This window comes from Canis lupus, chromosome 2 (assembly GCF_003254725.2).
Source record: "Canis lupus dingo isolate Sandy chromosome 2, ASM325472v2, whole genome shotgun sequence".
NCBI lineage: Eukaryota > Metazoa > Chordata > Mammalia > Carnivora > Canidae > Canis > Canis lupus.
The window spans coordinates 5,922,830-5,947,390 of NC_064244.1; the positions used below are offsets into that span (position 1 = coordinate 5,922,830).

The 24,561-nt window shown below is 45.2% G+C and overlaps 1 protein-coding gene across 1 annotated transcript in view; it reads right to left on the reverse strand.

Annotated features, from left to right (window-relative positions):
• Positions 1–21,285, reverse strand: part of GAD2 (glutamate decarboxylase 2) — an 89,836-nt gene extending 68,551 nt beyond the window's left edge. Inside the window, exons 1-7 of the mRNA XM_025463912.3 lie at positions 20,253–21,285; positions 19,486–19,545; positions 19,142–19,291; positions 17,872–18,105; positions 13,489–13,579; positions 12,807–12,919; positions 8,286–8,401 (exon numbers count right to left, since the gene is read on the reverse strand). Coding sequence (XP_025319697.1) covers positions 8,286–8,401; positions 12,807–12,919; positions 13,489–13,579; positions 17,872–18,105; positions 19,142–19,291; positions 19,486–19,545; positions 20,253–20,328 — 840 coding nt within the window. The 5' untranslated portion in view covers positions 20,329–21,285. The remainder of the gene's footprint in view (positions 1–8,285; positions 8,402–12,806; positions 12,920–13,488; positions 13,580–17,871; positions 18,106–19,141; positions 19,292–19,485; positions 19,546–20,252) is intronic.
• Positions 21,286–24,561: the final 3,276 nt, after the last annotated feature.

Genomic DNA, 24,561 nt, shown 5'->3' on the forward strand with positions numbered 1-24,561 from the left:
TAGCACATAGACAGCACATGGGGAATCATTTTTAATCCCTGGCACTGCGTTTAATGGAACTACTTGTTGATGAACCACGGCAGAGCAGCTTGCTGGAAGCTGAGGAGTCTGGAAACCAGGCATCTGGTTTTCCAGAGGATGCTTGTTCATGAGCAGAGGACAACAGGGACATGTAGCACCAGTCGCCTTCATATCTGAAGGGCTGGGTCAGGGTGAGAAAAAAGGGATAGATGGCTTGGAGTGGCTTCAGAAGGTAAAGCTATGAACAGAAATTGAAAGTTCCAGGGATTCAGATGTGTCCCCAAATCATCAAGGCTTTTGTAATGATTATTCATCAGTAGAATGGCTGGGGAATGAGTTAATGAACATTCCCCCTACCTCCTCCACCCTGATTTTGAAAAAATAATAGATTTGATAGAATCTAGTGCTTATTTAGAACTAAATCATATTTCGATTTGGCTAATAGATGTTAAAATTCATCTGATTTTGATTTTTTACTAAACAAAAAATTCAAGATTGATGGAAGATTAATTTCTCTATCTTCTAAAAAATATCCTAAGTCACCTAGGTATGGGCTACATGATTCAGCTGACATTTAAAATATGTGCAAAAAACCATGGGGTTTTAGAGTTATAAAATAATTATAATTGAAAAATAGGCAGGCTTTCTGGGCTTGAGTAGGATGAGATTATCCAGAGGAAGAATGTATAAGAATGAGAGCCCAGAGGCTGAGGTAGGGGCATGTACTCCTTCATTCCATCAAGCCCTATGACTGGGGTGCGCATCAGCTCCTTCCTTCTGTAATGGGGACAATAAATCTTTCCTGTCTTCAGAGATGGTTGGAGGATAAGGAGAATGGGTGAAAGCTCTGAGACAAACCACTTCAGTCTCTTGAGGTGCTGGTTTCTCTTCCTCTATGGCAATTTAGATAAGCAATTTGGGAAGCTGCATTAACTATTTCAAGCCATTGTTGATCACATCCAGATACTTAACTGAGAATCAGATTCAACTGCCTTGTTGAAGGCAGGGCTGCAGGGAAAGCCTCTGATAAGCCTGGGGGACACAAAGATGATTAAAACAGCCCTCAGCCCCTGACCCCCCCCCCCCCCCACCTCCCCTACTTCATCTCCTGCCTCCATCTCTTGCTCTATCTGATGGCACTGGCTGTGAGCTTGTTGACCTTGTTCTTCCCTCTCAGCCTTTGTATTCACTCTTCCATTTCTTGGGAAAATCCTTCCCTCAGATACTTATATGGCTCCCTGCCTTATTTGATGTAGGTCTGTGCTCTATATCACTTCTACAGAGAACTTTTATATCCATCTTGTGAAATGTGAAACAGCCCACCATTGTCCAGTTCTTTCATCAGCATGACACTAGAGTAAATATTTATTTGTTGACTAGATGTCCCCTACTAGAAAATAGGTTGCATGAGGAGAAGGACTTTGTTGTCAGTTGGCTTAGCAAATATTTATTATTAGCAAATATTTTTTGAACTTGACCATATGCTTGGAGAACAAATCCAGAAAACTGTCCACTCTATTGCTATAAATCTCTGGCCACAAATTACAATATTGAGGTGTAGCTTTGGTAACTGGAGCCAGACAATGGTGGGCTAAATAGACCCCAACACCTGTAATCTATGGCTCATTCTAAAAGCAAGTCCTGAGATCTTCAAAGCACCCACCCCAAAATGCCCAGGATGGGGTTCTTTCCAAGCAGGAAGCAGCCATAGGTCCTTCTAGCCAGTTCAGCTGCTTTGGGGAAGAAGCAACTCATAACTTCAAATGAAGAAAGAAAAAGGACACACTATATTGGAAATCTCAACTCTTAACTCTTCCAACATTATGTGAGTTGCTTTATCTTCTAGCCTTAAGATCTGTCAATTGTCCTTGAACTTGCCCCTTTGTGAATGGAGTGAATGAAGTGTGTGTGGAGACACAGAACAGAGGTCAGTGTGGGTCCCTTGCACATCAGGACCCCCACAAACAGATTGTAAAGCTCAGTCTATAAAGGAGCTGAAATCTGCTTCTTTGACCCTTCCCCATGCATTGGACACCCTTCCCCACTCAGTGATTATAGGACCAACAGTCTTCCCCCTTGTCCTCCTTCTCCACACTTCTCCCACATGTCCACTGGTTTGCTCCCTATACATCCTGAGATTTGTGGAAAATGATAGCTTTTTCTGCCTTAGACACACCAGTAGTCCTTGTCCTTCATGAAGTGGCCTTAAAAGAGCATTCTGCTTTCTAAAGCATCTGTTACAAAGAAGCTGCTACTCTGTGAGAGCACTTCACTTATTTCTAATTCTAATGATTGGAGGATGTGTGGGGGGATCACAAAACCATGGTCTTTGAGACTCCATGTGATGTGATATCGATCTACACACAAGGCATTTCTGGGAAGCTGCTACCTCATTACTCACAGCTCTACAGTTTAAAGTCACCCATTGTGAGCTTGTGCCCTCAGTAAGAGCTAAAGGAATGGTGTGTCCCAAGATGAAGCTGACATGAAAAGAGATCCAAGGATGACATCTGGTGACAAATGTGAATGTCAGCATGAATTCAGTGTCAGAGATCACTCAGTGTGGTCTCAGGGGTTCTGAGATGAGGGACTGTCTCCTCCAGACCCCAGTCCTCTCCCTGTCCTACAGTACAATATCTGCCTTTTGAGAGCAGGCACTGGATCCGTTCACTTCTCTGCTGTCTCCACAGTGCGTGAGGCAAGGCCTGGTGCAGGGCACACTGAGTGAATGAAGAAGGTATGAGGAGAACATTCCACTGGCTTGCACTTGCACATGGTTGCACTTGCCTTACTGCCTCATGCCTTTGTCTCCTATTGCAATGGAAATACCCCCAAAAGAGGCAACTCTTAGGCTTTACCAATCATTTACAGGGCTTTCAAGCTCTTTCCTGAGAGTAGGTCTTGATGGGATGGAGCAGAAGGAGGAGAAAATAACACCAGGGGCGATGAGAGCCCTAAAATGAGCCGGAGGCAAGAATGTGGAGGCCAAAGGGAAACTGCATTTTGCTCACAATTTCACTTACCAAAGTTCTGTCAGGCTAAGTTTCTGACTAATGGAGAGCATTACAGGAGAGCGGTCTTCTTCCAAGCTGCCTGGGTCACTGTTAGGTTTTTTTTTTTTTTTTAATAAACATAAGGACGTCTGTTTTTGGAATTGAAGCCTCTCATAGAGTGCTGCTATCTTTCTAAACAATTATGAGAATCATCTCCCCATGTAAGTGGGCTGAGGCCATAAGGGGCCTCGGCAGAACATGGGTGACTTTACTGGCTCTAAAGAATGGAGTAAATTGTGCTCATTTGCCTAAAAGAGTGTGCTACCTGTTCTGATTATGAAGAACATGTTTCCTAGAGGTAATTATGCCATTTCACTGACACAATTTCTGGAACAGCTTGTTGCATATGAGGAAATAAGAGGAATTTGAAATGAAGCTTGTTTGGGCTTTCAAAGGATTCAGAGGTAGAGATGTGAATTACTGAGCTAAAGTCTTAACTTCCCCCTAAACCTACTTCCAAGAAAGAACCTTAAACTCAACAGATTAAATTCTGCCAAGATTTTCTATTCCTAAAGTTTTGGTGACAGTGATGGGATTCCAGCAAAAAAACAAGAATTAAGCCAAACAATCTTTAAGAGCCCCTCCCCCCCAAATTCTGAGATTTTTGTAATTCCATATTGTGGAGGAAAAGAATCTTGGAACTCTTTACTCAGAGCTTAAATGCTATCTATTGTTTCAACTCAATGATATATTTACTTCTTCTAATGTTCTTCATAGCAATACTATTTGTTTAATTCAGTCTTACTCAAAATTTCAAGAAAAGAATTGGATTTGAACAAGAGAAAAATTTAATAGCTTGCCCTCCTTATCAACAAGGGAAAGTTCTTTTCTGGGTTGGTGGCCAGAAAAGAGATGAGTAGCTTGGTAGGGTGCAACAGAAAGAGATGGTGAGGGTCATTAAGAAAACAAAAAATGATGCTTCCCTTCCTCAATGTTTCTGGCTGGATACTGGAAGAGAGAGCTTCTAAATGTCATTTCCATTCCTATGGCTCTACACATGTCAAGTTTTAAACTCAGTGCTCAGACTAGAAGGAAGGATAATAACTTTACCTCGTTTAATAGATCAGGAAATTATATTAGCACTAGAATAACCAACATGGGTAATATAGGATTTGAGAAGGGATGCTACAAGTGAATTTAGAGCAGCCAGGTAGAGTGGTTGTAGAGGTCTTCCAACTCAGTAGTTGAAAGCAGTGTTGGGATTGTCAGGAAACTGAGATCTGAATCTGCCACTGACTGGCTAGAAATCCTGGGCAAAGCATTTCCCATGGCTGGGACTTGGGTTCCTCATCCAAAAATAAGGTTGTGGGTTTTTTTTTTTTTTTAAGTTACCTAATATTTTTGTAGAATTTCCTATCTTCCAGAGCTGAAGTAAGTGTTTTATAAGGATCTCATTTGATTATCAAGTCCCAGGCCTTGGAAACTCTCAAGGAATGTTGGGAGAGACAATACTTGAAGCAGTTTCTACCATAGCCTTTGGCTTTTCCTCTCTCCACTGGATCCACAAAGCAGCTCTTCCACAACTGTTTCTCCCTGCAGGTCAAGGGACTCAGAAAGAAACCTCCATACAAAGATGGAAATTGTTGGGCCTGGAGAAAAGGCATTTGAGACAGGACTTGGTAATCCTTCTCCAGCTTGTGGAGATCTATTTATGGGGCTGGTGGAGATAAGGTGATTGTAAAACTTGAAAAGACTAAGAGAATATATGGCCTGGCCTGAAACTGGAAGGAACTACACTAAATGATGAATGGAATGGAATGGCCCTGGGGTCTAGAGCCCAGAATTAACTAGAAGTGGGGGTCATGTTACCTCTTAACCCAAAGCTTCATGGGCAGGGCTACTTTTAAGGGCTCAACTGTCCAGAATGGTTTGGATCAAGTGTTCAATGAGACATAGGAGTACTTTAAATGAGCTCTAAAAGTCCCCTCCAGCCAGCCCTATGAGATAATAAGGAAATTTTTTTAGCTTCATATTCACATTAAGAAAAAAGATCTTGGTGGAAATTTTACTTGGGGAGGTAAAAATGTTAAATTAATTTATGAGCTCTGGTGTACAAAATGTTGTTGCTGAATCTTTTGATCTGTTTTCTACATTGGTAGTCAGGGCAGGGACCTCACTGGCCTGGGAGTCAGGAAACCCACTTAATCCTGGCTCTACCTGCAGCCTCTTCATTTAAAATAATGTTGATAATCTCTGCTCTGCCCATTGCACAAGAGTGTCATGAAAATAAAATAAGCTAATGTATATTGGAAGTATGTTGGAAACAGTCAAAGGCTTTTCAGGTATCAGGTATTATACATTAGAAAAAGAGTTCAGGGCAGCCCCAGTGGCTCAGCGGTTTAGCTCCGCCTTCGGCCTGGGGTGTGATCCTGGAGACCTGGGATCGAGTCCACATCGGGCTCCTTGCAAGGAGCCTGCTTCTCCCTCTGCCTGTGTCTCTGACTCTCTCTCTCTCTCTCTCTCTCCCTCTGTGTCTCTCATGAATAAATTAAATATTTAAAAAAAAGAGTTCATCTGTCAAAAAATAAGGATAGAGTTAGAACCAACTGGTAGTTTAGGAAAAGTTCATAATTCAAATGTTCTTTCATAATTATGTGCATGGGGATCCCTGGGTGGAGCAGCGGTTTAGCGCCTGCCTTTGGCCCAGGGCACAATCCTGGAGACCTGGGATCGAATCCCACGTCGGGCTCCCGGTGCATGGAGCCTGCTTCTCCCTCTGCCTGTGTCTCTGCCTCTCTCTCTCTGTGACTATCATAAATAAATAATACCTTTAAAAAATAATTATGTGCATGGATAGAGATGTAAGAAGGAGGAAGAAGAATCGAAGTGTTGTTGTAGAGCTGAGTCACCTTTCTTTCACTTAGAAGTCAAAATTAGACTCTAAGTTTGCTATATCAAGAAAAGAAGGCGTAGCAAAATTATTCTCAGACCACATGACCTGGGCTTTATGGGGAAGATTAAGTCAATTTCCATGAAGCTTGAGCCAATAAATTCATGAAGAAACCATAGAGCATAGGGCAGCTTTCTGGTTGATTGACCTGGTTGTGCAAACAGCATGGAAGCCAAAAGAAAAAGGTGATCAATTTAAGATCATCTGGGCTTTTTTAGATTGAGAATAGAGTAATATTTAACTATTTAGGAGTATTAAGGAGATAGTAATTGGAAAAAATATATCATGGTTTTCTATCCTTGGAGAAGCTAAGAAATGAAAATTATCTCACGATGGGGTATTAGGCTTAACAGGTTGAATAATGTCCTTCCTGCAAAGACATCCACACCCGAATCCTTGAAACCTAAGAATATCACCTTACATGGCAAAAGGGACTTTGCAGATGTGATTAAACTAAGAGTCTTGAGATGGGAGGTTGTCTTGGGTTATCTGGGTGGACCCAATGTCATCACAAGGGTCCTTATAAGGGAAAGAGGTAGAAAAGAGAGTTAGAGCCAAAGAAGGAGATGTAGTGACAGAAGCAGAGGTCAGAAAGGGAGAGAGAGAAAGAGAGAGAGAGAGAGAGAATGAGAGAGAAAATGAGAAAGAGCGATTTGAAGATGTTCTACTACTGGTTTTGAAGTTGGAAGGAGGGACCATGAACCAAAGAAGTCAGGTGGCCTTTAGACACTAGAAAAGGCAAGGATATGGATTCTCCCCTCCATCTCCAGAAGGAATACAGCTTTGCCTGACCGATTGTAGATTTCTGACCTCCAGAATTATCAGACAATACATTTATATTGGTTTAATCCATTAAGTTTGTGGTAATTTTTTCTAGTAGCAATAGGGAAGTGAAAACACCAGGTAATTTCAGGCTGTGGACTTGTCTGCTAAATTTGACCTCTAGAAGTTGAACACAGACAAAAAAAAAGAGAGAGAGAAAAAAAAAAACCCCAAGCCAAAAAGAAAAGAAAAGAAAAATGGTAAAACATGATTAAAAACAGGATGCTGAGGATCTTCTGTTACCATAAATCACTAGTTTCCTTTGATTCCATGGCTACTGCTACAGCTGTGAACTGTATTCACTGGCTTCCAGTCTGTACTCGCCCTTTGTTTCCTTGTTATGAACACACACACCACACCACACACACCATTTAAAACAGAAAAAGAAAAGTCCCATAGGAGATGTGCCTTGACTCCCGCTCTAATGCCCTGCCTCTCCCCATGCATGTCTCTTTATAGGAGCCCTTCATTCCCCTATAGGCCTCCCATCTCCTCTTTCCCCCACCATCAAATGACTTCTTGATCTTCTTTGAGGCAACTGTTTCCCAGACCCTAGGCTACTTTGAGGCAGAGACTGTGAAGAAAAAAATCTTAGGAATTCCACAGCAGATAATACTTAGGAACACTGGTCAAGAACAGCCTTGGGTTTACTGTGGTGGGAGAATTTAGAACCACGATGCTGCTCAAACAGCTGCAATGTGGGTTCGAGCTTGTGTGTGGCTCTCTCCCTGCACAGGAGAGAAAGCTGGAGGCCTAGCAGACTGAAGCTGTTTAGTTTAATTGATGTGAACAGGCTGGGCTGCTTTTTTAAATGTGTCCTTGGTAGTAGCATTGGAAATGCTGGCATGGCATTGGAATGGCATTAGCTCCTGGAAAGCCATGAAAAGAATACGAAACACTATGCTGTGGTGTTCAGCTAGGAAGGCCCAGCTCTCAGCGTCCCACCCAGAGAGCAGCCCAGAAGGATGCCAGAACCTGTGATTGGCTGAGACAGAACTGACCCAAAGATCAGCTATGACAGATATGACCTCTAGGCCATTTCTCTACAGTGATAAGACCTCTGGTTAAGTCCGCCAAAGATAAGCATCAAATGGCTCAAGGCACCATTAGGGTAGAATATTTGATCAGAATTTTCATACAGAAGGGATTGTATCAGTAGGATATTCCAGAGTTTTGAGTTATGTAGGCACAGCATCAATTGTCCTAATGAGTTCATAGTCACTCTGGCCCTACATCTCCTCCTTCCCCCAACACCTAACATTAATACATAAAAGTGAAGTGTAAGAATTAGAAGTAAAACATTCTGCTTTCTCTTTGAAGGTTTTCCTAAATTCCAGAGAGAAAGGGGTTCACTCCATTGTACCACTCAGCTGTTCTCTCCCCTCATTCTCTCCCAAGAAGTATCTACCCTCTGAGGATAAAGCATTTGCAAATATGATTCCTTCAACTTGTGCTTTACAGACTATAGTCTTAAACTTGGGAAGAACAGAAACACATACATGCTCAGATGTGAAGGCAATGAGCCTGGGAACCGCAGCCATTCCTTTCTCCTTGACTTCTGGGAACATCTTAAAGCGTGCGATCAGCATGGCATACATGTTAGAAATAGCGCCACCTAAAATAACAACACACAGTTACCTTTTCTAGTCATTATCGACATAATTTCACATGCAAGCAACATCCTTTATTCCCATTGACCTAGAATCCTCCTCAGACACAGGAGAAGGCTGTCTTTATTGGTTATCCTTTGAACTGAATCCTCAAACTCAGACTGAGTCCTCAGGCTAAGAGAGTCTAAGAGAAAGGCTCATTGGGTGCGACCATAGGACACATGCTACCGCTCCACATCCCAAATCTGTCAACTAAGCAGAACTGCAATTAATTCTGCTCTTGCTGGGAGTCCTTTGAAGAAGTTCTTAAGAACTAAGAAATTGTCTTCCCTCTCACCTTGTGAGTGTGGTCATTCTTCATTAGGCCTATGGAAATCCCACTTTTATCCTGATGAAGAACACATTTCTTTTCATTTCAATGCAAGCAATGCCTTGCACTTGCACTAAGACAACTCAGTTGTAGTTACTGGTGTGGACTGTTAATCCACAGTTCTTATAGAATGAGGATAAACATCCAAGCCCATTTCATCATACTCATTTATGAATTTTCCTGAGAATAGTTCTTTCCTCTCAAAGACATCATAGAAATATAATTTTAACAGCTAAACAAAATCTTCTTTCTTTCTTTTTTAAAGATTTATTTATTCATGAGAGACACACACAGAGAGAGACCGAGGCATAGGCAGAGGGAGAAGTGGGCTCCTTGCAGGGAGCCTGACATGGGACTCAATCCTGGGGCCCCAGGATCATGCCCCGAGTGAAAGGCAGATGCTCAACCACTGAGCCACCCAGGTGTCCCCAAAATCTTATTTCATAATGATAGGAAAACACACAACTAAGGGAATTTTAAGTCATTAAGCTACATTAGCAAGTGTAGTTATGTTAATATTAATTTATGAAAATATTATTATCAAGTATTTTGCGTTGAATTGCTTTTCCTATGTAATCCTAAGATTGTCAAGGATTTAGTACCACAATATTTATATCTTATAAGTAAGGTCTCATTTGACAAGCAAAAAAAAGTGAGCTTTTCCCCAAGATTGTTGGAAAGGTTAGGATTTTTGCTATACAAGAAGACAGATTGTTGTGCATACAAATGGATATGCTGGCATGGAAGCTGTGACATCATGTGGCAGAGTGAATGCACTATCCTTTCCCCATAGGGACACACTGGGCTCTCTCATGATGTGAGTGCTTTGAGTTCCCTTCCCTTTGGGTGGCTGAGGAGCAGAGGCCTCTTTCCACCAGGCTGAATGGCTCATGTGGGCCACAACTTTTGCCTCATGAGCAAGGAGGCAGCCTGACACAGAGCAGCCTGTATCCATGTCCTGGATCTGTCATCAGTCAGAATAAGGGCAGTTTCTACCTCTTCTGAACCCCAGAGACATGGGGCAAGCAGAATCCAGGTCAAGCCTGCTCTGAGCAGACCCCTAGTCTAAAAGGCTGAGGGTGTAGGATGCTGCCGGGCAAGAGACTAGCTTTTAAAAGAACTTTCACTCTAGCGTGTGGTTTTTCTACCTTGGCACTTAATGGTATTTGGGGCTGGATAGCTCCTTATGGAGAGGGTTGTCCTGTGTACAGTAGGGTGTTTAGCAGCATCCCTGACTGTTATCCACCAGATGCCAGTAGTACTACATGCCCTACCCCCCACCAAGTTGCGACAATCAAGAACTTCTCCATTCATCGCCAAATGTCCCTTCAGGGGATACAACAGCGCCCACTCCCTCCCGAGGAGAAGCACTGCCCTAGTTGTTCTTGTAAGAGAGTCTGGAGAGAAATGAGGCCAGGAGAAAAAGGGGGAAATGAACACAAAGGAAGTGCGTCACATAGCACAGTTACTCAAGAAGCTTCCAGCTCTGTCCTGCCACTCCTCATTTTACCACTCAATTATTCTCTGTCTAAAGACCAAATAGCCCTGAGAAAGATGAAGAGGATTCTAGGCCACTAGACAGAGCAGACTGCTTTGTGCAACCCAGGTGGGAGGACAAATGCATCTTCCAGAGAAAAGTTGCAAAAAGAAGCTCTGAAGCATCAGGAAAATCCTGTTAGATAGACAAAGGTTTGGAACTAAGCCAAGATGTCCCTTTCTTCTCCTTTGGTCCTTCATGACTTGCTGAGAAGTGAGGAATATTCCAGTTCTTTTTGGCTCCCAGGCATAGATGACATCACAGAAACAGATTTCTTCTAGAAGTCCCAGAGAACTTTCCATGAAGCATGAAGCCTCTGGACGTATAGATGGAGGTGTAAGGTAAACCAAGCTGAGCTACATATTCTAGTCACAGACCCTCACTCTCTGTGTTTAGTCCCAGGGAATAAGGCTTTCAGGTCTGAAGCACATAAGATGTGTGTTTTCCCCTATCCCCACTCCTTAAATGGTAAGGCCCTATACCCCAGGAATAAGGCTGGATACTACCTAGAAAGATATCCCCTAGCAAGTGAAGATGCTATAATCTCTCCTCTATAATGCCTTATAGAAAGCAGAGCAGAAACAGGCTTTTTCTTCTGTCCCCACCCCACTTTGCAATGTCTACATTATTTAGCATGACACCTGGGGCTTCCATCTTGGCGTGAGAGCCTCTTTAGGATCCAAGGAAAGAGCCCCAAGATCAGAGTTAAGTCTTTCTACCCGATCATGTTCTGTCATTGATGAGAGTGTCCATACCTGGCTCAGCAGAACAGTCAAAGAGGATTCTTTCTGTGGGTGTATATTTTCTGGGCTAATTGGGTTCTAAGATCAGCTAAATTAGGCCTGGCCCAACCCCCCTTAGCCAAGTTTTCAGGGTCAACAGGAGCAGCTGTTCTCTTCCCACTCCTGGGAACCATTAAAAGAGAGCCCAGGATGCTCAATCACATAGCCAACCTTGTAAGGGGAAGAAGAACAGAGGTAGAAGTGATGTTGATCTCTGAACACCACCTAATTCCTTATGAAAAATACCTTAAGAGCATCAGTTCCGGGCAATGATGACAAAATTCCCTCAACAGGGAATGGTTTTCCAAAGTAAAACTAAGATCCCTACAAAATAAAGGCTAGCTTTAAATTCATCACAGCTGGTGTTTAATGAAAAAGAAGGCTAATTTTCCCTTCCATTTAACTAACATGTTTTCCTTCAGCACCTGAAAAATTGTGTTGTATCTTTAAAAACATAAAATATAATAGCAGATCTGAGCTTGTCAGTAAAGCTGCTTAATTTAAGGCCTATCCTCGAGGCCACTGTTGCTTGCTTATAATTTCTTCTTTCAACCTGTTTATTTTCTCTCTCCCTCATCATCGGCTTGTCTCTATAGGTTTGCTGAAGGGACATCTCCATGTGGCCTTTGTTAGGCCTGACATAATGGCAGGTGTGGCTTTGGCCTCCCCAGCAGGGTCAGTCTCATCATACTGAGCACCCGCCCCATTCTGATGACCCTCTCCTGACACTGATTAGGTGACAGTCTGCACACAAGGTTTATTTTCTATGGGTCAGTGACTCTCTCTCCCTACTGCCTTTCTAACTTCCATTTCTTCTCTGCATCAAACCAAGGTCACACACAGATCCAGAACCAAGGGCAAGGCTTTTTGTGTCAGGTTGATTCTCTTGGCTGGAAGAGGTGTAAATAATGGAACTTAGAATCCAGTGGCTGGTGATAAAAGGCAGGATGGAAAAGACCAAATGGCATGATAAAGAAAAGAAGGAAAGAGAAACCTTTGGAAGAAATCAGCACCCTCTGTTTTGTTTTAAGAAATGGTTTCCCGGGCAGCCCAGGTGGCTCAGCGGTTTATGCCACCTTCGGCCCAGGGTGTGGTCCTGGAGACCTGGGATCGGGTCCCGCGTTGGGCCTCTTGCATGGAGCCTGCTTATCCCTCTGCCTGTGTCTGTGCCTCTCCCTATCTCTCTGTGTCTCTTGTGAATAAATAAATAAAATCTTAAAAAAAAAAAAAAAGAAATGGTTTCCCAAGTCACTCTCTGCCCTTCTTGAAATTAGTGTAAACCATCTTCTCTGGCTATTACTCAAAAGAGACAGAGTACATCAGCTCTATTTTATAGACCTGCCTCATAATGCATCCTGAAACAGAGAATGCTTTATTAAGTGAGGCTACCTTTTCACTAATTGTGGGAAGAGTTTCAGAGAATGAATTCCCTTATGAGGAATCTTTATTCCTTTGTTCCCCATGATCCATACATCTTCTGTGATTGGGTAAATATTATCGCTGTTTATCTTCTTTCTGAACACAAATGACTATTGTTCAAGCATGAGGTAGTTGGCTTGGAAGCATGGTCAATGGTCATGTATTATCACACTTACTCTTTTGATCAACATAACCTATTTAACATAAGCAGAAATACAGACTAGATATTTAATCTCTCCCATGTTCTTAATAAAGCACTGCATATCAGGAGAAAAAACACAAAGAAAGGTTGAAATATATACCAGGAGAAAATATCCCATCGCCAGAGCCTCCCGGCCAGCCAATGATTTCTCTCATTTTCTTTAGTGTGACATATTCCAAGAGCACAAATACTGGAGCAATTTCATAGGTGAACCTGAAACGTAGCAATGGCCACATTTTGTGTATGTAACTCAAAGAAATACTTCCTCAAAAAAAAAAAAAAGAAATACTTCCTCATTCCTCATCTATAACTATCGTATAGAACTTTTTTCAAGCCCTACATTCACGTTTTAATTATAGCATTAAGCAGAGAGAAAATAATGTCTTCTTAAAGGTTGCCCATTTTTCTATATTCCTGACGTTAAGAGCTTAATGCCCATGGGTCATTTATCATATTGAATAAATAAAGAACATTGCAGAATAATACTATTTAAAAGACATCATCTGGTCCCATTCCCTTTTCACATTATACATAATTATAAACCCAAAATGCCAAAAACGTTGCCTTTTGTGTTTGAAAAATGTTACATAGCTTTGATTGCATGAAGACTACATCAGGACTATTTTAAGTTAGAGTGAACACTCACATACTTCTGAAGTTTGTTTCATTATGTTAGGGGCTATGTAATTCAAAAGTTAGATGAGAGGTAGAATAAAGACTATGAGATCTCACTAATAACTATCCTGAATTAAAGACACACACATACACTCTTAACTACTTACATGTTTGTGTTTGCTGTTGATGTCAGCCAGTCTGCTGCTAATCCAACCATATCCAGTCCAGTGGAAAGCTGATTGAAATATCTGGGATGCCCTGAATAAAATAGAATACTAGAATCAGGACTGCATCCAGTGAAAAGAAATGCCTCTCAAACACGTGATTTCTTCAGCTAAAGAACCTTAAAGATCCTTCAGTGATAGGAAAATCCATATTCAGAAACCCAACATGTGCATGCATGCAAACAGACACACCAAAAAGGAGCATTTCATCTAACAAGAGAGACTATTTTGGATTTTGGTATTTCTTTTTTTTTTTTTTTTTTTTTTTTTTGGATTTTGGTATTTCTTAAAACACACTCTAAAAAACTTCCTCTAAACATTATCCTATAAAACAAAATAACAACTGTGGTTTGCAGTGTGGATGCTACATTATTTCCTAGCATCCTTTCATTACATTTGCAAACTAAAATGCGAATGTAATCCAAAGCTAATCTTGCGTACACTCATGCCTCTAAAAATCCTTTTTTTGTTGTTGTTGAAGTTGTTCAGGGAATCTATCAGTCATATCATGACATCCACCAGGCATGCCAACTTTCATAATGACATCAGTGACAAATGACTGATGGTTGCAAAAGGCAAGACATAAATGAGAAAATAGGACACTCTGTTGAGTGATTTTCCCTGGATTCAAAAGGTGATGATGCCTGAAGAGGGCATGGGCAAATCTAATTCTGGTCAATTCTTTTCTGTCCAAATATTTGATGACAAACAACAGAACTCCTTCATAGTTGTGATTTAAAATAATGCAGGATACAGTCAACATCACTGCCTTGCCAACAGGATACATGAAGATATACTCAATGGGCTGATAAGTCCCATTAGCAAGGCTTATCTAATTAACTTCTAGACTTCTCTAAAACTCTAAAGGAGTTGACATACAAATTCTCCTGAGGCCATTACTTAAAATGTGATTGTAAATATCTCATTAGAATTTCATTCCTTGTCTTGCCCTGTTAAAGCCTATCTCTAAATCTGTGATTTGCTTGGCAGCAAAAATTTTGGAAGATTGTCAATTATGGAAATAGCATCTGATAGAAAGGCATCCACCACTTACTGGACACCTGTCTGAAGCCGGGAGGATGGCGGTCTCTCAGGCCAGCATGGGCAAAACAAGATAAAGGAAGGCAATGGGGATAGCAAGGACAAAAGTCAACACAGAGCTTATCTCCAGGACTGGAGTGCTCTCTTATCAGCCTCAGGCATGTGGCTAGACAATTAGACACGGAGAAAAGATAGGAGCTGGGAAAGGGCACATTTCAAAGAGACTGGGATTTGTGTGGTTCTCTCTCATTCTCCGGCATTGTTTTTGCCTTCCTGTGGCTGTGCACAGTACCCTTCTACCTTTTCCCCTCTTTACTACGCCCTCTGATGCTGGCCCTGTCAGTTTGTGCATCCACAGAAAGTGAGAAAGCCCCTTTGCTGCTGCCAAGGCCTGGGTCTGGAGCAGCCCTCCCCTGTCTCTGCCTCATTGACTCCCCATTTCATTAGAGCTCACAGCTGAAATCACAGCCGCTACTCCCTCCTGATGCCTCTTCATTTCTCTTTCCCTAAGCCATTTCTTTAGAGCGAGGAAATTAATAAAGATTAGCAAATCAATCCATTAATCTAGTCTCCCAATTCATATGCATTTTCTGGATGAATCTGGTGTCTATTATCACACACTATTTAACTCTCTGGAAACTCTGGCATGAAAACCTCTGCAAAAAAATTGCAAGAAATTTCAAGGTGTGTGTTGGGCTCCAGGATATCAAAAGGCCAATCCGCCCTGCTGACTGCCTTTGGAAAACTGTGAAACAAGTTTGAGGCTTCAGTGGCTTGACTCCCTTCTCTTATTTTTTTTTTTTAACCTTGGTCTCCCATTGCATCTGAATCTCTCCTACTTCAAAATCCTCATTCACTGGTAGTGATGTGAAAAAACGGAGGGAGACGGTGTGACATGTTAGAACCACATGTCCTCTTGATTTCTGCAGAAGTACGCAGCAGAAATATTCTGTTTGCTCCCTTCCCGGGACACCCCCCCCCCCCCCGCCCCAGTCCCCAGGATGCCAGCGAATCCAGGCAGGGCTCTCGGAGAGAAAGGGTGTGAGAGACCTGCCTTGGAGGCTGCCAGCTGCCCCATCCAGCCGAGCTGGGCATCCAGCCGCCGCCGCCGCCCCCACCGGGCCGGGAACGGGCGGCCAGGCGCAGCCGCGCAGCCGGGGAGCCAGCGAGGAGGAAACGTGAGGTTAGAGCCGCTCGCGCCTCTGGACCGCTCCCCGCAGATTAACAGATGAGCTCGGAAGGATGCGCCCGCTCCTCGAACAACCAGCCCCGGGCAGCTCTGAGCCTCTAACTACAATGCCTGTCACAGGGATGGTAACTACTTTACAGACCCTAAGTAGTACTGGTTGTCAAATACCAGTTATAGCATAAAAACCTGTAAACTTGCCAGTAAAAAATAGGTGACTGGGGTTAATTCTTTGAAATGCTATCTGGGGGTGGAACAGGGAAGATCAGAAGACTATGTATGCTATGAATAATATTGATATTGATGCTGAGAAATCCAACTTAATCGTATTTCCCCCTCGACTTTAAATGAAATGCATTAGAGCTACAATTGACAAACAATTTCACAAGCATTATGGCAAAATTTAAGAACTGAATTGCCCCATCTTCTCTTAACACTAAACGAAGCATTGATAGAACTATGACTTTCATGGTCTTGCAATTCCTATGATCTTAACTCTTTAAATTACATGTCAGACATCACCAGCTTTTAAGGATGAAGACGCAAAACATTTTTATAGGTTCTTTTGGTTTGGTAGCATTAAAAATAATAGGTAGCAACCTTCTAGGATCATATTTACATATTAGGTTAGGGGAATGGGTCAAACAAAAATGAATTAAAAGCACTGTTCAGGTTTGCACCCACAGATACATCAAAAGCTGGGAGGAGGAATGTCTTTAATGCCTAGTATATTCATCATGTGGATTCTCTGTGAACATAATTGAGAATGATAGCTAATAAGCCTTTAAAATTCATTTTCCACAGACCGGGTGTGATCAAAATCACAAAGGTAAATTCCTTTCCCTATGTTCCTACTTCTAAATCAAAACCTCACAAAAGTGGATACTAATAATGCAGGAAATCAATTTCCCTAGGCTTCTCTGCATACTTTTCCTCTCTGTTGGTATAACAAAAGCAAAATGTAACTAAAAGTCATTCTTAAAATGCTTGTTGTTGATTAGAGTAATATGATAATTCATTAACCCAAAGATTTGAAACATAAAAGGATCAAGTTCTATGGTAATTGATATTCATGTGACATTTTTATTTCTAGTGGATCTTTTTTAAGGCTACAAATCAATTTAGGACCACAAGGTATTCTATTCCTCATGAAATTCATTCATACTTATTTTTAATGAGTACACACTTTAATGAAGTGTAGTGCCATCATGCATCAGCATGATTAGAGACAATGCAGGAAAAGAAGGAGTAATCATGACCTGGGGAGATAAATAGCTGACTTTGTGTGGATAAAATGAAAGCTTAGAATGTGCCCGAATAAACGTTACACCTGGGGCTGTAAAATGGATAGAGTATGAAGAATACTGTGAAATGTGAAAAAAAAAGCAATAAATACAAAATATATCTTAAAAATAAGGGTATTTGATTCCCCTCCCCCACTGATTTCCTTTATTTTATATTCAGAATGGCTATGAAACACACACATCCATGTATAACACGGTTGAATTAAGCTAGTTTGTATTGTGTTTTCTTTTGTGTACATTTCTTTAAAAATAGAGAAAACCTCTGGTTCAAATCTGAAGTCCTGGCTATTTGAGACAATGCCAAAATATTATCCCTGGGTTGCAATGATTACATAGGATGGTTTGTCCAATGTCTGACCATTCCTAAGCCAAGGAAATGAACATAATTAGCACTACACTAGTATTTGGGCTTTTGTTTGGATCATGCCTTTTGAGATTTCATTTCCATATTCCCTTTCTTTTTCCATTTTGGGTCACTTCTACTAGCCTCTGCTGACAAATAGTGACTTCTACATCAGGGGTTAATCTCTGTGGCCAAATACGTGCAATGTAAAATCTGATGATTTATACTTAATACGGTTATAATGTTTCTGATATCATCAACTTAAGAAGCATGAACATTAACAGTAAAAGGTGCCTTTTCTTTATATCATTCTAATGACTTTTTTAATTGATGAAAATAACTTTGTAAATTTGAAAATACCAGTAACTCCATAGAACAGAAAACATTTTTATATAAAAAAATAAAAATTGTAAAAGGAAAAAAGAGCTTTATTATTTGTGACTGGACAATACCTGTTTTAATTGCATATTTTAGAGTCGTTTGGCAATGCATCAAAATTTCCTCCAAATTTTGTGGTTGGTCTGCCAATTCCCAGTTATACTCTTGAAGGAGCTCATTAGGGTAATGGAAATCAATCACTTTGGTTGATCTATCGAAACTTTTCACAACATACTGAAGCAAAATGTCCATAACATCTTGCAGAAACGCCAACGTGGGCCTTTCTCCATCACAGGCTGGCAGCAGGTCTAAAGAATGGAATCAAAATGCCATTTTAATTTTACTGTGAAAATATCCAGGCAAAATCTTGATTCGACAATTTCTCTTTGGACTGAGAGATTTTGTGCTAAAGAAAAAAAAAATCTGGAAACACAGACCATTTTCTTTAAAGGGGAGATATTTTTCAAAGATGCAGGAAAAAGAGAAATTGTTTTTCCCCCACCCCAAATTAATTCTTGTATTTCAATCTATAACGTACTGTTTTCTCTCTTTCTTTCCTTTCTTCTTTCTTTCTTTTTCTTTCTTTCTTTCTTTCTTTCTTTCTTTCTTTCTTTCTTTCTTTCTTTCTTTCTTTCTTTCTTAAAGGAGTGTGCCTCCATTCAACTATTTCACAAGGATCTGTCCTAAATGTTAAAACTCAGTAAATCATCTTAAATGATTATGGAAATACGTCACATCAGAAATGTTTGAGGAATGCCCTTGGGCAAATCGGGCAAAGTGGAGCATGCAATGTTAGGATCTCTGACCCATTACGGTGCTCGCTATTTCCTAAGTCAGTGTGTGTGTGTGTGTGTGTGTGTGTGTGTGTGCGCGCGAGCGCACGCTCATTTAGGTGCCTGGGTGTGTAAACACAAGAGAGTAAAACCGCGCGCAGGTCTCACGCGAATAGAATAGCGCCCCTGTGAAGCTACAGCTACGAATTACCCTTGCGATCTAGAGCCCTAGGAAGTCTCAGCAATTCTGAACTGGAAACCGAGTCCCACCCGTTCAGTGGCCACCAGGAAGCCGACCTCGAGGTCCAGCGCGCGGGGCCCTCCTCCATCCGCACCCGAGTCCCCTTGGAACGCCTGCGCCCAGCTCTACGCAGAGGCAGGGGTTGGGGCTCGGTCGGAAGGGACAGGCCCAGCAGTTCTCGCTTTCAGCTGAAGCTTCACGTAAGGTCCGCCTCCGCCCGGTTCTCGACGTCTCGAGTCTCAGGCACCTGTCACCGAGTCCCTTTTGGTCCCGGTGGGTGGGGCAGAGCGAGGGACAGTGGCTCCCGGGGACCCCACGAGGCGCCTTTACCTGTTGCGTGTAGAAACGCATAGTTGACCTCCGCTTTGGGGCAGCTGCAAGGCTTCTGATTACAAGCGCAGGCGGCCTTCCTGGAGGTGGCGCGCGGGGGCTCGCTCCCGCCACTCTCCGCGGGCTTCTCGGCATCTCCGTAGAGCAGGGCTAGGCAAGCATCACGAGAGCGCTGGTGAGCCGCCGCCGGTCCCCGCTCCCTCGCCCCTGCCCAACCCCGGCCAAGAAACCTCGACTCCGCTGTTGGGGATGCGGCGGTGAGAAGGTGACATTGCCCCCGCGGGACCCAGAGGCGACTGACCGGCCGTGTTCGACTCCCTCCCCGGCACGGGCAGGGCACTCACCGCACAGCTTGTTTCCGATGCCGCCCGTGAACTTCTGGGCCACCTGACACCAGGCTCTCGCTGCAAGGAAAGACAGGTAGGAGGACAACGAGGCAGAAAGACAACAGCGGACGAAGTGGGAAATTTCGTTCTATGGGAACAACCGCAATAAACCCGGGGTACGGAAAGGGGCCGCCCGGGGCTGCGCACCGAGGACAGGTGCAGGAGGGGCGCAGGAGCCTGGCGGTCGGTCCAGCCTGACCTTACGCTCGCTCATTTGTTCCGAGAGAAGCCTATACCCCAGCCCTTTGCATTTGCCTTCCAGGGGCCAAGAGGTTCAGGCAAACTCCCCTTCCTGGCTTCCTCCAACGAGTCTTCCTAGATAACGAAGCTGTCCATTTTCCTTGCGGGCTCTCCTCCCTGACCAAGAATTCTCTTTTCCCTTATCCCCCGCTTCCCCACAACCACTCTATCCCCCACAGGGTCCAGGCACCAAGATGGAGGCAGCGCCCCAGGCCCACGGCATTCCGTGTCGAGGAGACGCCTCTGTGTCTGAAGGGCTCTCCCAGACTCACTGAAAAGGGTCTGAGATTCTTTGGGTGTCGTTCCAAGGGAGAAGGGCCTGTGGGTTTTTTTTGTCTCTTGGGCCATCAGGGACCTACAAGGATAGCAGAGCCAAGTGTCCGAAGTTTCCTGTTGCAGGTGGAAAAAACTCCTTCGTCTTCCCTAGCACCCCAAACCCCGGCCCTCCCGCCAAGCTCGCCTGCTGCAGGCCCCTGTTCCCCTACCTGTGCTGGGGTTCTCGGGATCCCCGGAGCCATCTTCAGACCCGAAGGACCAGAAGCCAGAGCCTGGAGATGCCATCAGCGCTGTGAGACCCGAGCGGGTCGCCTCCGAGTGCGAAGTGTCGGCGAGCTGCCCTCGGCTCGGCCCTGCGCGCGCGTGCGTGTGTGTAGGAGTGTGGCGGCAGGAGGGCACCGCGCGGGGACCCGCGTGGCCGTGCGGCAGAGGGTGGGTGTCACACAGGGGGAGGAAACGTGCGTGAGTGCGTGTGTGTGTGTGTGTGTGTGTGTGTGTGTTGGGGTTAGGGCTTAGAGACGCGGCAACTCTGAAAGCTGAGGTTAAAGAGGGAAGGAGACTGAAGGGTCCGCGCAACAGGAATATGGGAAGGCGCCGAACACCCGATTGCTTTTGAAGGCGAAGGAGTCCAATCGGGATCGATGAGGGGGCGGCGGAGAGAAAAAAAATGGGAGAGGGAAGATGCGAGGCAGACAGCGCGCACGAGCCGAGCCGGAGTCAGAGTGGGTGGGTGGGAGGCGCGCAGGGGAGCCCCCGGGGAGCGCTCGCCGCGAGCCTGCGAGCAGCGCCCGCGAGCTTGGGAGCGCTGTCCAGGGTGCTGCCGCCCCGCACGGCGCGCGGGCTTCTGCGAGGGGTAGACCTGAGAGACCTTGGCGAGGCGGAGCGAGCGGCCGAAGCGAGTCAGTCTCACACGGGCATCGACTGGCGTATTGTTTGAGGTCTGGCTCCTGCTGCGGGAAGGAGGCGCGATTTCCGCGCAGCCTTCTTCCAAGGCGGTGCTGAGGTCGCTGTGACCTCGAGAGCCCCGGCGGCTGGGCTGGAATCACGAGCGGTTCGTGAGCCTGGGGAGGGGACGCTTGGAGGAAGGGCGCCTACGCACTGAAGGGCTCATTTCAGCTTCTTAGGAGAGCCTGACGCCTTCCCACTGAGCCCCGCGGTGCTCGGGAGCGCGTCATTCCTGCGCTTTGGGGAGCGCGGTCGCCGAACCCCCCCGTCCAGGATCTGCCTGACGGCTGGGAGGACTGCTGATGGAGGCAATTAAAATCCATGCAGGAGCCTATCACCGAGAACCTCGGGCTGGGGGAAAAAAATAAAACGAATGGAAACTTCTTGGAGGGGGGCGAGAGAGAGTCGCAGGCAGGCTGGATTGACGACTGGGGGTGGGGGGATGGGATCTGGTCATTTTGCGACCTTGGCCCGCGGAGGCGTGGAAGGGTTTGCTGCTTTCGTGTGACCTGAATCGATGTGTGTGTGGGAGGCGCGCACAGAGTTTCCAGCTAAGCAATCTGAGCTTTCCAAATTCAAGGCGGAAAGAAGGAAATGCCTGCTGGGCCCTCGAGTCAACGGGCCTCAAATCAATGACCTCCCCCCACCCCGGCCCCTCCGAGAATCATCACGTTAGCGGGGTGGGTTGGGGTGGGGAGGTGGATGGTGAGGTGGGGAGATTCACTATTTCTGAGGCCTGGTGGGAAGGGGTAAAAGAGTAGAAATCTCTACTCTTTTACAATATCCTTTCGCTCGAAGCTGTTAAACAAAGGGAAGACGCCCCGAGATTCTGGGCCGCGTTGCTTTCCCTCGGTAGCAGAGATCGCCATCAAGCAGACCTCAGGGCTCCTGGGCTCTTAGAGGGAGGGCGAGGAAGACCTCGATGGGGAAACGCTGGGTCCTGCCTCCCGGGCGTGCATTCCCTTGGGCGAGCGATTATCATTTCCACTCTATCGTTCACAAGCCCTCATTTCTCTGACCTCCTGAATCAAGTCCCCAAAGCTGCTGCCAAAGCAGCGACTCACGGACACTCGGTCTTGGCTACCATCCCTCGATCCTCGCCTAGGAAGGGCTTCCTGGTGCCTCGGTGGCCGCATGCAAGCCCAAGTCCTGTGTCTCCAGGCACTCTCCGGCCTGGTTAATTCTCTCCACGAAGCTCTGTCTTCTTCTTACCCGTTGGACTGGGGGAGAGCAGTAGGATCTGAACAGTGGCCAGGGAGTGGTGTCTGGGAAGGGTGCTGGCCAGGTCCTGCCATAGGCTTGGTGCAAAGCCTTCTGTGTCGGGAAGCCTGCTTCAGGCTGCCGGCGCTTGGTGGGCATGAAATGAGCCCAGGCCTCTGTTTCGCCACCTTTCTCAACGCTCTCGGCTTCAGTGGGCCCAAGTAACGATGCCTGGGTGTAAAGACTTCAGGATTCGGTTGTCTGTGCGGGGCAGGGCAGCTCCGCAGCTCTTGCTCCACCAGGGCAGATGCGAGTCAGAGAGACTAGTTCTTTGTATCAATCATACAAATCCTGGCAATGTTTTGCTTCAAACCATCAGGTTGGGGTTGCAGAACTTTTCTGCTTTGGGTAAGTGGTTGAAGGCCTAAAGATTCTCACAAAGCCCCGAAGGAAGAAGCGGACTAACAAGGAAGATAGAAACCACAACACCTAGATATAACATAATTTTTTAACGCAATTTAAAATTCTACTGTTTGAGCTCGATTAAATCCAGCAGCTCTGGAGTACTTTGAATGTAATGGTGGTATTTGCATTTTTTATTTAACACACCCTACTTCACAGCACTCAGCGATCTGATTTGTCTTTCCTTAACATGGTCCCTCCCTTGAAGGCAATTTGCTTTATAAAGACTTTGATTTCGCAAAGGAGCCTGTTCCCCCCTACTCTCAGGCTTGGCGTTGGAGATAACAAAAGAGCTCAGGGAGGTAATAATTACAGTCATTAGTTCACAAAGGAGGCAGCCACCAAATGGGAAGGGGAGGCGGGCCAGTGCTCCGTGGAAAAGCTTTCTAAGCCTCTTCCTCAATAGAGGGTTTAGAGAAACCCTTGCTCCTGGGGCTGCTCTCCCCGGCGGATTTCCTGGGTTGACCTATTTCTTGTCCGCGGATTATCCAGAGATGGCATTGCAGGTCTCCCAAAGAAGAATGTTTGGCACAAGTTTTCCCCTGTGTCTTTCAGTGTTTAAATGTGTAAGGACAGAAAAGGAAGGGAGATGGAAAGGAAGAGAGAAAGAGAAAGGAGAGAAAACAAAGACAAAAGAAAAAAAGGAAATAAAAACACTGAAACCTTTTACCAAGTGTTTGCATTCCCTTTCCCAGTTCCTACTTAAAAAGGGGGTAGAGAGTTTACGGAAGAAGCCTATTGCTTCCCAATCCAGCAACCGAAGGGCGGGGCCTCTGGTCCACACAGGCCACTTTAGAAGCTTGAAGAAGGGGCCTGGCATGGAAGGGGAGCTTATTAGCTTTTTCCCCCCAGAGGGCCTCCTGGTGCTGGGTGGATGGGTGGGTTGGGCTGGGTGGGGGGAACTCCATTCACCTCGGGTTTTAGACTCTCTCTCTCTCCTCCTCGACAGTGCACAGGGCTCGCAGGTGGTGGGAGGGCTTCACTGGTGCCTGTGCTAGGCCCAGCCAGCAGCCTGTCACAAGTGAGCAGTTGGTCTCTAAGGCTGATCCCAAGCCGAGGCCACAAGGAGAAAACCCAGGGAAGGAGCAGGACCTACAATACACTTAAACTCTGAGCTCAGTCGTGCCACAGGAGGAGGTTTCCCCTGGAGCAGGTCTCATTGTAAAATGAAGAGGTTGTGCCGGTCCTCTCTGGGGGTACCTTTCAGAGCCAACATTTTGGGTTGGATTACAGATGGGTGAGTGGCACAACAAACATTCACCCATTCTCACTCAATTCTCCAAACTTTTCCCCAAATTTCTGGGCTCTGGGCCACAGCAGCAAGTACACCAGCAGGAGGAACAAGCCCCATCCCAAAACCCTTCTCCCAACTCGGTCGACCGTCAAATCCCTTCGCCATCCTTCCTGACGCTCTTCAGACCGCTTAGACGCAGAGAGTGTCCGTTCCAGATAGGCGCAACCCAGGTTTTAAAATAAGATGCAGTCAACTGAAGGAAGGCAAACCTCTGCCCGCCCATGGTCCTCCTCTTTCTCTTAAATACGTCCAAATTCAGAACCGAGGAGATTGCCTCAAATTTGCAGACAAGTAGAACCTAAAAACCCTGACAGTTTGCTCAGTGGTGGGGCTGACGGTGTGTGTGTGTGTGTGTGTGTGTGTGTGTGTGTGTGTGTGTGTGTCGGCGGGCAGGGGGTTGCGGTGGAGACTTGGGGATTTGTCCCTAGGCCATGTTGGGGCACAAGATGTGGGTTTTAACTTACATGGTATGTTTGTTTGGGAAGGCTGCAGGCTGGCGTTGTTCGCTGGTGGAGACGAGAGGCACTGTCACCCCCTCCCTGGGGACCTGCACGGTTGGACAGCAGTCGTCCAGCCCTAACGGGGAATGTGGTGGCCCAGCCCCGAAAGCCACGGAC